The sequence below is a fragment of the Hyperolius riggenbachi genome, chromosome 2 (genome assembly GCF_040937935.1).
Source record: "Hyperolius riggenbachi isolate aHypRig1 chromosome 2, aHypRig1.pri, whole genome shotgun sequence".
In the NCBI taxonomy this organism is placed as follows: domain Eukaryota; kingdom Metazoa; phylum Chordata; class Amphibia; order Anura; family Hyperoliidae; genus Hyperolius; species Hyperolius riggenbachi.
The window spans coordinates 151,584,805-151,598,859 of record NC_090647.1 but is presented as its reverse complement, the minus strand read 5'-3'; the positions used below and the strand labels follow the sequence as shown (position 1 = coordinate 151,598,859).

Sequence of the window (14,055 nt, the reverse complement as noted above, 5' to 3'; positions counted from 1 at the left end):
TGTATATTCCTGATGACCACTCTGTCCAGTTTCAGTTTTTTGGAAACACGGTTTTCACACTGCTGATTCTAAAGGCATTTCTGTAGGAATGCAGAATTACGTCACCTTTCTCATATTCCAGCTCATCTTCCCCTTACGTTTTTGCCTTTGATATTCCCCTCCTGCTTCGGTGACTGCTCATACTCCCACGCCACATCTATTCTCAGGCAATCTTTTACCTCATCTGCTTCCACAACTGGTACATCAATGCTGAAGGCTGACAGATCAGTTACTTCCAATCTTCCCTCAACTTCCTCCTGTACAGGGCTTCCACAATTTCCTCTTACACACCTGCCCATTCTCTCTACGTATCACAGAGACACAACAACAATGCACTATCATGCAGCCCATTAAGCACCAGTGATTGACAGCTGTGTAACGATGATGTTAAAATGATGTGGGCAGGTCTCTGCTAAAGTCCTGTAAGACCAAAATGCAAGTGGGTTGAGCTTGCAGAAGCTTAGCTGTGCGGAGAGAGCAGCGGCACTGTGTGTTCCTGATCTGCTCTCTGTCTGCAAGGGAAGCAACCTACTTGCATGTCGCTTTCCAACTCCAGTGTGTTCCTGCTAAACGAGGTAAACATTCACTTCTAAGGATTTTCTGGGATTGTTGCCAGTTTTTATTTGAAAGACAGATTTTTGTAAACTAAATGGCATCTGCTTCTATTTAGTCATAAATGTGACTATATGGATACTCATAACACAATCAAACAGACTATAATGTCTTATAGTATTGGGCTAGCTTCTGTAAGAGTTTGATTATTGCTATACAGAGAATAGTCAGAGATGTCTGAATGCAATTTAAAAAAATACAACAGTGAGGATTACCTATACAGGAAATTGGAGGGAAATAAATCCAATATTACTGCTGTCTGATTGGTCCTTCTTGCGTCAACTCAACATAACTGCCCTGTGTTGTTTTATAAGTCAGCTTCAGAGTGTCATTGCGGTCAGAGAAATGATAGGTACTATCAGAAAATGAATCGAAATTTGTAGTTTTATTTATTTTTTTAATTTTCAAAACTGATACCATCTCCTGGCAAGACAGCAAGACATACTAAGATTTATAGTTCTCCAGCAGTGCATTTCATGTTGTGCCATACATATGTATTTCAACACCTTTTAGAAACCAGGAGAAATGTCATTTTAAATGGGGATGACTGTTTTTATTGTTGTTGTGTTTTTCCTGGACGATTTTTTTTTAAAGTGGAAGTGAGTGTACTGATTTATAACTTCATGTATTTACAATAATATGGATGATGCACTGATTATGTGTAATATACTTTCTTTATTTACTTTGCCTTCTTTTTATGATACAGACATGTCCACACACGTGTATGTGCACCAGAAGATATTACTTAGGGCTGGTTTCCACTAAGCAGGCGTGTGACTTGCAGGACGCACGCTGGCACTTGTAGTGATGTGAGCGTGCACTCAGAATCGCTTGGCTGTGCCATGCACATCTATAGGTATTCGGGTGTGCACGTTTTGGAAAACTGCAGGATGCCGAAAATAAATCGCAGCGGCAAGTGATCAGGACGGCAAGCCATTGCCCAATATAGGAAAGCATTTCCCTGTGTGTCTTGTTTGCGGGGAAATGGTGCGTATTCGGCCTTAGTGGAAACTAGCCCTTATAGCCCTTATAGCTTATTCTGATGATAAAGGAAAAAAGCAAAACTGTATTCTGTGCAAACCACTGAATATTGTGATTTGAAGCTGTTCCTCTGCTGTGGGCTTACAGAGTTAAACTGACCCTTTAGGCAGGGAACACACTTGACTCTCAGTTTTCCGCGCGTGTTTTTCTGCATACTTTATCTGCACACCAAGTGTGTTTCCATGCAGGAAAACGCGCACGTTTTTTCACAGCAGCTGATGTAATTGATAGAGAAAACTGCCAAAATGTGCAGAGTCATCATGTAGAATGTCAGTTTTTTTTCTGCGTGCGAACAACATAGTAAGGGTGCACTAGCCCATTGATTAACATGAGTTCTCAGTTTTTCTGTGCAGAAAACGCGTACGAAAACAGTCAAGTGTGTTCTCTGCGTTAAGGTCAGTATCATGTCTCATGCTGCAAAGTCCTGCAAGCAAGGTATGGATAGCTGCTGCTGAGTCATTCTTTGTAACTTTCAGTGAAGGAGGTAAGGTCATATCTACCAAGACAAGCACAACCAGTATTGCAAGTGTATTACTAATCAGAGTCTCATTTTAGGGTATTTTAAGCTGACTTAAGGTGACCACTAATGATCCAATTTCTAGCGAAAAATCATTCGAGTGATCAGAAATTCAGAAAAATTGTTCACTACACCATCAACGAACCAATCTTTGCTTTCTGTCTATCACACCAATCAAAACAATTCAAATTTTGGTTTGACAAAAATCCAGTCAGACGATTTTTTTTTATAAACGTTCATAATCGATTGTGCCCATCAACTGAGATTATTTTCAACCAATCCGATCAGATTTTCTGATCGCTCAAATGATTTTTTGCTAGAAATTGGACCGTTAGTGGCCACCTTTAGGTATCACTACCACTTTAACTTGAACTGAAGTAGTTGCTAAAGAAGAAGTGTTGTTAAGATCAGTGGGGAAGGTCAGTCTGTGTTTACTTCAGACATCCAGTCGTGCAGAAGATCCCTCTTGTTTATATTGTCCTGCACATTATCAGATGGTCGCTGTGAAGCCAGATTCCCATTACAGCTCTGCTCATCTCTATTATTTAATTGCCCCTTTTCAGTACAAATATGCGCCAAGGGAGATTTCCTAGTAATGCCTGTATTTGTTTTACTGGTAATCATGTTTTGATATTTGACAATGATATTGTTTTTGTGATGTACAATAGCCTTAGTACCGGTTCACACGTGTGTCTAAATATGGCGGTTGTGACCTTCATTGTTCAAACATAATCAAGCGCTGTCCATTCAAATGTATGAAAGCCATTTTTAAACGACGGTTACAGCTTTTTGCATCGTTCGTGCAAACGCCATGCTAGATCACTTTGTCTCCTCCCGGATGCTGCATATAAAGGATCAGCTATGTTCAGCGCTTCTGTGTCCCCCTGTGGGAGAGGGGGCGTCAAAATGAGACGCAATAAGGAAACACAGGTAACTGATGCTGAGCGTTTTTTTGCTCAGAGCAGAAATGCGTTTAGCGTCACTTAAACGAGACACCGCAAGCCCCTCCCACAGACCCCAGTGTGAACTGGCCCTAAATCAGTTTGTTTCCTAAAAGTTATTTAGTGATTTGAATGAAAGATATTGCTGTTATTTGGATTTTTTTTCAATAATAAAATTCTCTCTTTGGGTGTGTGCATGTGACCGCAATAACAGAACTGCTGATTTGCTAATCTTTCAGCAACCCTTATTATGGTCTAAAGTGACCTAGGTAAGAACAAATGTTTGCCACATAGCCCCAGACTATGTATAATAAATCCAGGACAAAATGTGTACACCATATATGTGTTCCAATCTTTGTCAACTTTTTATGAGCTGAGCCAATGTAATCATGGTATTTAAAAGTCTCCTTAAAGGAGAAGCATTTAAAACTGTATCCTAAAATATAAAAGTGATTGCTTTGAAAAATCATTTATAGGTGGTTTTCGTACCCGTGAAAAATAAGTGTGCCTTGGCCTCAGTTTAATAGACCTGCAAAAGGCATTTTCTATACCCATTGCTGTGTTAACAAAATGTAAGTCTCATAACCAAGTTGTCCCAGGCAGAGTCTGTGGTTCTCCAAGGTGACTGTTATCTTGGGATCCGTAATCCAGGCTGTGTCTTGAATTATCACTGGGACCAAAACTGGCCATACACAGGGCCGGTTTAAGCAACAATGGGGCCCCAGGGCAAAATAAACCTGGGGCCCCCCAACAGATACCCCGGAACAAAAATCGGCATTAAGGGACCTTTTTTGCAGCGGGTATAGTCAGGGTGTGAAGCCCCAATCGGTCGGAGCTCCACATTCTGGCTATCCCAGCCTGCATGGGGGACAAGGGGTTAAAAAATTATGTCGGGAGACCCCACATAATTTTTTTTTTAAATTCCCACACTCTAAACATAAAAAAATAAAATTGGGAAAATAGGAAAAAATGCCAGGGCGCTTCATACAGCCATATTGCAGCTGTATAGCGATCCCTGGCCAACGCTGCAGCTGCGTATGGACCCCCAGGAAATTTATTGCTCTTTCTTTTGATGCATGTAAAATTACACTACCGTTAGGTTTGCTTCTAAAAGTGACATTTACCGCATTTAAAGGTATACTTTTTTTCTTCGAAACTTTAAAATCGATTTTCTCAAAAACTATAAGGTCTTTTTGAAAAAAATTTTCCTCTTATTCCCAATGATCTCCTTAACATATCCTGCAAATTTAGGATTTCTAGCAATTAAGGTGGATTTGCTATTAACCATTAAAGTCAGTTGGTTTTTAAATGTGTATTTTTTTTCCCTTTGAAACTTTAAAATCGATTTTCTCAAAAACTATAAGGTCGTTTTGAATTTTTTTTTCCTCTTGTAGCCACTGGGGGCCCCTACAAGCTCTGGGGCCCTGGGGCAATTGCCTTCTTTGCCTATATGGTAGCGCCGGCCCTGGCCATACACACATTTTTCTGATTGTTTTCTGGCAGAATCTGGCAAATCTGCCCATTATCTATTCCTCCAATATATCCGATAGATGGACTTGTGGTTGATCGATTTTTTGCAGATTAATAATCAAAAGTCCAGGTGTTTATACTTACGTGGGGCTTCCTCCAGTCCCATTAGGTGCATAGGCTCCTCCCCTGCTGTCCTCCCTGGCCAATCCGTTTTCTTAGTAATCTCTGCCGGTAATCTGACCAGCCGCAGTCTTCTGAGCATGCACAACTCGGCTGTGCATGCACCCCCCACTGGTACGGAACGCTGTCAGCCATGAGAGCGTGGTTGGTGTGCGCGCATGTGCAGAAGAGCACAAAACAACAGAGTATAAATATCCCCAGTAATGACATCTCAGGTAGCCATCATCCAACAAGAAAAAGTGAATTGCATTGGGCCCCATAGTGAGTTAATAAGTAAGCTGAGATAATTCATGAAACAAGTTTTGCGTAATATAAATTGGTCTTCTTAAAACTGAAAGCAGCTGCAATAATTTAGTTTTTAGGCTAGGTTTACACCGGGGTGTTGCATTGTGTACCCTGTAAAAACAACAACAGAGAGGAAAAGTGACATTTAGATGCATACATTGAAGGATAATGACCTTTTGAACCGTTCAACTCTAAAATCTTCTCAGAAGTGTTTTGTCAGCCAGATACAGTGGGTTGCAAAAGTATTCGTCCCCCTTGAAGTTTTCCACATTTTGTCATATTACTGCCACAAACATGAATCAATTTTATTGGAATTCCACATGAAAGACCAATACAAAGTGGTGTACACATGAGAAGTGGAACGAAAATCATACATGATTTCAAACATTTTTTACAAATAAATAACTGCAAAGTGGTGTGTGCATAATTATTCGGCCCCTTTGATCGCAGTGCAGTCAGTTGCCTGATGAGTGCTAATGACTAAATAGAGTGCACCTGTGTGTAATGTCAGTACAAATACAGCTGCTCTATGAGGGCTAGAGATGTACCGAACGGTTCGCCGGCGAACGGTTCCAGGCGAACTTTGGGGGTTCGCGTTCGCCTGCACCAGGCGAACTTTTGCGGAAGTTCGATTCGTCCCATAATGCACTACGAGAGTCAACTTTGAACCTCTGCATCACAGTCAGAAGGCACATTGTAGCCATTCAGGCTACACTAAGCCCTGGAGCCCCACCCCCCCTTATATAAGGCAGGCTGCGGCAGCCATTAGCCTCACTCGTGTGCCTGCTAGAGACAGACTAAGGACAGCCGGTGCAGACTTGTTCTTCTAGGGACAGATTAGTTAGGTTCTTGGCTGCTTAGCTTGCTCCTGGCTGATTGTTATTGCTTTTATAGCACCCCTCAATAGCTCTTTTCAGAGCTCATCCTGTACTTTTTTTTTTTCTGTGTGTCAAACTGACACTTTTGTTGCATGCACGGCCTTGCTAATTGATAGTGTGTGTGCCACTGCCAGCAGCCCAGCACATTCAGTGACTACCTGTGTGTGTGACAGGGAGCTGCACATTGTACTGCCCAGTACTGCATATACCCAGTACCTGTTGTGTTTACTTAACCCACCTCATCACTGCATATACCTAGCTTTGTGTTGAGTGAACCCAGCTCACTGCATCTAACTACCTGTTGTGTTGAGTGAACCCACCTCACTGCATCTAAGTACCTTTATTGTTCAGTGAACCCAGCTCACTGCATCTTACTACCTGTTGTGTTCAGTGAACCCACCTCACTGCATCTAAGTACCTTTACTGTTCAGTGAACCCAGCTCACTGCATCTTACTACCTGTTGTATTCAGTGAACCCAGCTCACTGCATCTAAGTACCTTTACTGTTCAGTGAACCCAGCTCACTGCATCTTACTACCTGTTGTGTTCAGTGAACCCAGCTCACTGCATCTAAGTACCTTTACTGTTCAGTGAACTCACCTCACTGCATCTTACTACCTGTTGTGTTCAGTGAACCCAGCTCACTGCATCTAAGTACCTTTATTGTTCAGTGAAGCCAGCTCACTGCATCTTACTACCTGTTGTGTTCAGTGAACCCAGCTCACTGCATCTAAGTACCTTTACTGTTCAGTGAACCCAGCTCACTGCATCTTACTACCTGTTGTATTCAGTGAACCCAGCTCACTGCATCTAAGTACCTTTACTGTTCAGTGAACCCAGCTCACTGCATCTTACTACCTGTTGTGTTCAGTGAACCCAGCTCACTGCATCTAAGTACCTTTATTGTTCAGTGAACCCACCTCACTGCATCTAAGTACCTCACTGCATCTTACTACCTGTTGTGTTCAGTGAACCCAGCTCACTGCACCTAAGTACCTTTACTGTTCAGTGAACCCAGCTCACTGCATCTTACTACCTGTTGTGTTCAGTGAACCCAGCTCACTGCATCTAAGTACCTTTATTGTTCAGTGAACCCACCTCACTGCATCTTACTACCTGTTGTGTTCAGTGAACCCACCTCACTGCATCTTACTACCTGTTGTGTTCAGTGAACCCAGCTCACTGCATCTAAGTACCTTTATTGTTCAGTGAACCCAGCTCACTGCATCTTACTACCTGTTGTGTTCAGTGAACCCAGCTCACTGCATCTAGGTACCTTTACTGTTCAGTGAACCCACCTCACTGCATCTAAGTACCTTTATTGTTCAGTGAACCCACCTCACTGCATCTGAGTACCTTTACTGTTCAGTGAACCCAGCTCACTGCATCTAACTACCTGTTGTTTAGAGTGAACCCAGCTCACTGCATATACCTAGCATCCCCCCGAGATGGACAAAATGGACAAACCAGGTAGAGGAAGAGGTAAAGGCAGACCCAGAGGAAGGCCACCAGGCACCGGCAGGTCTGTGCGAGGTGGTGTTGCTGTGAACCCAGCTCACTGTATCTTACTACCTGTTGTGTTCAGTGAACCCAGCTCACTGCATCTAGGTACCTTTACTGTTCAGTGAACACACCTCACTGCATCTAAGTACCTTTATTGTTCAGTGAACCCACCTCACTGCATCTAAGTACCTTTACTGTTCAGTGAACCCAGCTCACTGCATCTAACTACCTGTTGTGTTGAGTGAACCCAGCTCACTGCATATACCTAGCATCCCCCTGAGATGGACAAAATGGACAAACCAGGTAGAGGAAGAGGTAGAGGCAGACCCAGAGGAAGGCCACCAGGCACCGGCAGGTCTGTGCGAGGTGGTGTTGCTGTGATTTCGTGCGGACCTGGCCCAAAATACAGTGCTCAGAAGAAGGCACGTGCCATCACTTCCCAAGATCAGGACGTGCTTGACTATTTAACACAGAACACCCCATCTCCCGCAGCCACCAGCGCTACAACAAGCACCACATCTGCTGCATTTGACACTTCGCAGGAGTTATTTGGTGGTGAAATTACTGATTCACACCCACTACTGCAACAACAAGAAGAAGGCGCAGGTACACCACCTCATACGTCTGAGTTAGGTGGCGATAGTATGGACGTAATGTGTGAGGTGGAGGATGATGAACCACCTGAAGTTGGTGCAGTTGAGGAGGTGTCTGAGGAAAGTGAAGCTGGCCAGGAGGATTATGATGACGATTATACGGATACCACATATGTTCCCGGTAGAGGAGATGACCATGGGGACAGTTCAGAGGAGGAGTCAGAGAGGAGTAGGAGGAGACGACTCCATGATAGAAGCAGAGGGAGCTCGTCCTCAGAAACAGCTGGGGGCAGTGTCCAGCACCATGTATCGCCAGCTATGGCCAGCCGGCCAACATGCTCTTCAACGTCAGCTGTTGATGCCACCATAGCGCCATCACCCCAGGGGGGCTCAGCGGTTTGGAAATTTTTTCACGTGTGTGTGTCTCAGATCGGAGCAAAGCCATCTGTTGTCTCTGCCAGCAAAAATTGAGCCGTGGAAAGGCCAACTCTCACATAGGGACAAGTGCCTTACGAAGGCACCTGGAGAGAAGGCACAAACAGCTATGGCAAGAACACCTGAGGAAAAGCAGCACCCCTCAAAAGACAAGCCACCCTCCTTCTCCTCTTCCTCCTTCAGGTGCATCGTCTTCATCCACTTTCTCCCTTGCACATTCACAGCCACCCTCCTCCACACCGCCTCTTCCCTTCAGCGGTTCCTTCTCCTCTGCCCACAGCAGTACCCAGCTGTCCGTAAAGGAAGTATTTGAGCGTAAGAAGCAAATGTCTGCCAGTCACCCTCTTGCCCGGCGTCTGACAGCTGGCGTGGCGGAACTATTAGCTCGCCAGCTATTACCATACAAGCTGGTGGAGTCGGAGGCTTTCCGTAAGTTTGTGGCCATTGGTACACCGCAGTGGAAGATACCAGGCCGCAATTATTTTTCACAAAAGGCCATACCCAAACTGTACCGTGCAGTTGAGAGGCAAGTGGTGTCATCTCTGGCACAAAGCGTTGGCTCAAGGGTCCACCTGACCACGGATGCCTGGTCTGCCAAGCACGGGCAGGGCCACTAAATTACATACACAGCCCATTGGGTCAACCTGGTGACCGATGGCAGCAAGCAGGGAGTATGTGGCTGCGCAGCGGACCGACTTGTCACACCTCCACGGCTTGCAGGCAGGCCTCCAGCCACCTCCTCTCCACCTGCTACCACCGCTTTGCTGTCGTCATCCTCCTCCTCCTCCTTGGCTGGTGCCGCGATCTCCTCTCCAGCTACACAGCCCCAGCACCCCAGGGCCTATGCTGCATGCCAGGTACGACGGTGTCACGTAGTGTTAGACATGTCTTGCCTGAAAGCGGAGAGTCACACTGGAGCAGCTCTCCTGGCTGCTCTTAACAAACAGGTGGAGCAATGGCTGACCCCACACAAGCTTGAGATCGGCAACGTGGTGTGTGACAATGGCAGCAATCACATTGCTGCATTGAATTTGGGAAAGCTGACACACATACCCTGCATGGCACATGTGCTGAATCTGGTCATGCAAAGATTTGTGTCCAAGTACCCAGGCTTAGAGGACGTCCTGAAGCAGGCCAGGAAGTTGTGTGGGCATTTCAGGCGCTCTTACAAGGCCATGGCACGCTTTGCGGACATTCAGCGTAGAAACAACTTACCGGTGAGACGCCTGATTTGCGATAGCCCGACTCGCTGGAATTCCACCCTGCTGATGTTCTCTCACCTGCTAGACCAAGAGAAAGCCGTCACCCAGTACCTGTATCATTACAGTACAAGGACACAATCTGGGAGGATGGGGATGTTGTGGCCCAACAACTGGACACTGATGCGAAATGCATGCAGGGTCATGGAGCCCTTTGAGGAGGTGACCAAACTGGTGAGTCGCGATGAGGGCACCATCAGCGACTTGATCCCCTATGCCTACTTCCTGGAGCGTGCCGTGCGTAGAGTGGTGGATACAGCTGTGGTGGAGCGTGAACGAGAACAGTTACGGCAGCAGGAGTCGTGGGAGCCATTTACCCCCGAACCCGATGTTCCCACAACACCTGCGGCAGCACAGAGGGGGGAGGAGGAGGAAGAAGAGGAGTCGTGTGGGGAAGGAGAGGAGTCAGACTCTGATGATGGTGATGATGAGGAAGGTGTTTCTGTGGAGCAGAAAGAGGCGGCAGAAGAAGAACTACTGCGGCAGCCGTCACAGGGGGCTTCTGCTGCTCCACGTTCCCGTGGTATTGTTCGTGGCTGGGGGGAGGAAGAGGAGTTGCATCCCGTCACTGAGGAAGAGCAAGAGGAGATGGAGAGTATGTCTGCATCCAGCTTTGTGCAGATGTCCTCTGTCATGTTGTCCAGCCTGTTGAGGGACCTCCGTATCAAAAAACTCAAGGCGAATGACCTGTACTGGGTGGCCACGCTACTAGACCCTCGGTACAGGCACATAGTGGCGGACCTGTTACCAACTCAACCCAAGGCGGAAAGGATGCAGCACTTGCAGGACAAGCTGTCGATGATGCTTTACAATGCGTTTAAGGGTGATGTGGCTGCACAACGCAATCAAGGTACCACTGGCAGTAACCCTCCTCCTCCCAAGTCCACGCAGGCAAGGACAGGACGCTCCAGCGATCTCAGGGTGATGTCGGACATGCGGATGTTCTTTAGTCCAACTCCTTGCCATAGTCCTTCCGGATCCACCCTCCACCAACGCCTGGACCGGCAGGTAGCCGACTACCTGGCCTTGAGTGTGGATGTAGACACTGCAAAAAGCGACGATGAACCCTTGGACTACTGGTTGCGCAGGCTTGACCTGAGGCCAGAGCTGTCCCAATTTGCCCTACAACTTCTCTCTTGCCCTGCTGCAAGCGTCCTGTCAGAAAGGACCTTCAGTGCAGCTGGAAGCATAGTTACTGAGAAGAGAAGTCGCCTAAGTTACGACAGTGTTCAGTACCTGACCTTTATTAAAATGAATGAGGAATGGATCACGGAGGGCTACTGCACGACCAAAGACTAAGTCAGTCCCCACACACAGCATCTCTGCCTGCAGGCCGCTTGCGTTCTCCGCCACCACCAACAGGGTCCAGGACTCTAGGAGGATTCCTGAATTTTTAAGGTGATCATTACCTTGCCGCGGTGAAGGGGCTTGCGTATCACAATGAAGCAATGACCGCCGGCTATTTGAGTGTCTCGGGTGGGGTGGGACACAGAAGATAATAAGGTCATTGCTTCATTGTGGTCAGACCAAATTTGATCAGCTGGACAGTCACTGTTGTTCTATCATTGAGCTACCACAGCCCGGTGACCATATGGGCTTGAAAAACGGCACGGCCTACACTCTGGCCACGGTGAGCACCAGTCCAGCACGGCCGTCACTACCAGGCATGGTCGGAATAGCCGATTTCCGTTTCCGGCACAATTCCGCATTCCGACATATAGAAATTCCGTTACCGTTCCGACGGTATACCGGGTCAGTGCCGCGGAATTCCGATTTACACGGAATTCCGTCGAAAAATTTAAAATCTCTCCTCTCTCCTCTCTCCATCCATCCAATGCAGTAGGGAATTGCAGATTTTCAAAACAGCTTATATACCATAGCTGGGATTTGAACCCAGAACCTAGTGTGTAGTAGGTATCTGTCTTACCCTCTAGACCATGACCCACACTACATGCTAAAGCTGCCGGTAGCATAAACCATACTTCCATTATGATCAATTCGATAGAAAAAGTAGCATGATTAAGGATTTGTACTTTTTGAAAAGCATGCTTATTTATATACCATAGCTGGGATTTGAACCCAGAACCTAGTGTGTAGTAGGTATCTGTCTTACCCTCTAGACCATGACCCACACTACATGCTAAAGCTGCCGGTAGCATAAACCATACTTCCATTATGATCAATTCGATAGAAAAAGTAGCATGATTAAGGATTTGTACTTTTTGAAAAGCATGCTTATTTATATACCATAGCTGGGATTTGAACCCAGAACCTAGTGTGTAGTAGGTATCTGTCTTACCCTCTAGACCATGACCCACACTACAGGCTAAAGCTGCCGGTAGCATAAACCATACTTCCATTATGATCAATTCGATAGAAAAAGTAGCATGATTAAGGATTTGTACTTTTTGAAAAGCATGCTTATTTATATACCATAGCTGGGATTTGAACCCAGAACCTAGTGTGTAGTAGGTATCTGTCTTACCCTCTAGACCATGACCCACACTACATGCTAAAGCTGCCGGTAGCATAAACCATACTTCCATTATGATCAATTCGATAGAAAAAGTAGCATGATTAAGGATTTGTACTTTTTGAAAAGCATGCTTATTTATATACCATAGCTGGGATTTGAACCCAGAACCTAGTGTGTAGTAGGTATCTGTCTTACCCTCTAGACCATGACCCACACTACATGCTAAAGCTGCCGGTAGCATAAACCATACTTCTATTATGATCAATTCGATAGAAAAAGTAGCATGATTAAGGATTTGTACTTTTTGAAAAGCATGCTTATATACCATAGCTGGGATTTGAACCCAGGACCTAGTGTGTAGTAGGTATCTGTCTTACCCTCTAGACCATGAACCACACTGCATGGAAGTAGGTATCTGTCTTACCCACTAGTAAGGCTGAGGCTGGAGAGGCTGCAGCCTCAGGGCGCAGTGTAGGAGGGGGTGCACAATTCATTCAGCTGTCATTCCCAATTGTGTTTGAAGCAGAAAGAAATAAGAAAAGGTGATACATGGCAGCTACAGCAAGCCAGATAAGTAGAGATTAAGGTGTTGGGGGTGGGGTGGGGGGGGCTGGGGCACCTCTTAGTGTAATAGCAATCAGTGTGTGACAGCTGGGGTGGGAGGGATGGGGGGGCGCACTTTGCTGTCTCAGCCTTGGGTGCTGAAGGACCTTGTCCCACCTCTGACCACACTACATGCTAAAGCCTGGCCCTGAGTGTGGTTGATGGTCTAGAGCAGTGGTCCTCAAACTAAGGCCCGCGGGCCGAATGTGGCCCCCTAAGGCTTTCTTACCGGCCCCCCACACAGAAAATGTATTGCTTATAAATACAGTCAGCTACATCTTTAAATATTGGTGGTCCACATATGGAATAGCAGTGCAGCACCCCCCATCCACATGGAAGCCAGAAAGCAGAAATTTTGCTGGTTTCCAATCAAATTCCACATCAGGTGACACTGCTGTCCAATTGGCTTGCAGATTGTCACCTGGGTATGCTTCACTGTCTGGTCCGCAAAGACTTCTACATCATTTTATGTTTACTCCGGCCCACCAGCGGTCTGAAGTATGTTGACCCGGCCCTCAACCCAAAATGTTTGGGGACCCCTGGTCTAGAGGGTAAGACAGATACCTACTACACACTAGGTCCTGGGTTCAAATCCCAGCTATGGTATATAAGCATGCTTTTCAAAAAGTACAAATCCTTAATCATGCTACTTTTTCTATCGAATTGATCATAATGGAAGTATGGTTTATGCTACCGGCAGCTTTAGCATGTAGTGTGGGTCATGGTTTAGAGGGTAAGACAGATACCTACTACACACTAGGTCCTGGGTTCAAATCCCAGCTATGGTATATAAGCATGCTTTTCAAAAAGTACAAATCCTTAATCATGCTACTTTTTCTATCGAATTGATCATAATGGAAGTATGGTTTATGCTACCGGCAACTTTAGCATGTAGTGTGGGTCATGGTTTAGAGGGTAAGACAGATACCTACTACACACTAGGTTCTGGGTTCAAATCCCAGCTATGGTATATAAGCATGCTTTTCAAAAAGTACAAATCCTTAATCATGCTACTTTTTCTATCGAATTGATCATAATGAAAGTATGGTTTATGCTACCGGCAGCTTTAGCATGTAGTGTGGGTCATGGTCTAGAGGGTAAGACAGATACCTACTACACACTAGGTTCTGGGTTCAAATCCCAGCTATGGTATATAAGCATGCTTTTCAAAAAGTACAAATCCTTAATCATGCTACTTTTTCTATCGAATTGATCATAATGGA

The 14,055-nt window shown here is 45.6% G+C and overlaps 1 protein-coding gene across 1 annotated transcript in view; it reads left to right on the top strand.

Moving 5' to 3' along the window:
• The first annotated feature begins 515 nt into the window (after positions 1–515).
• The window catches only part of CACNB3 (calcium voltage-gated channel auxiliary subunit beta 3), a 292,862-nt gene continuing 279,322 nt past the window's right edge, over positions 516–14,055 (top strand). Inside the window, exon 1 of the mRNA XM_068265200.1 lies at positions 516–614. Coding sequence (XP_068121301.1) covers positions 576–614 — 39 coding nt within the window. The 5' untranslated portion in view covers positions 516–575. The remainder of the gene's footprint in view (positions 615–14,055) is intronic.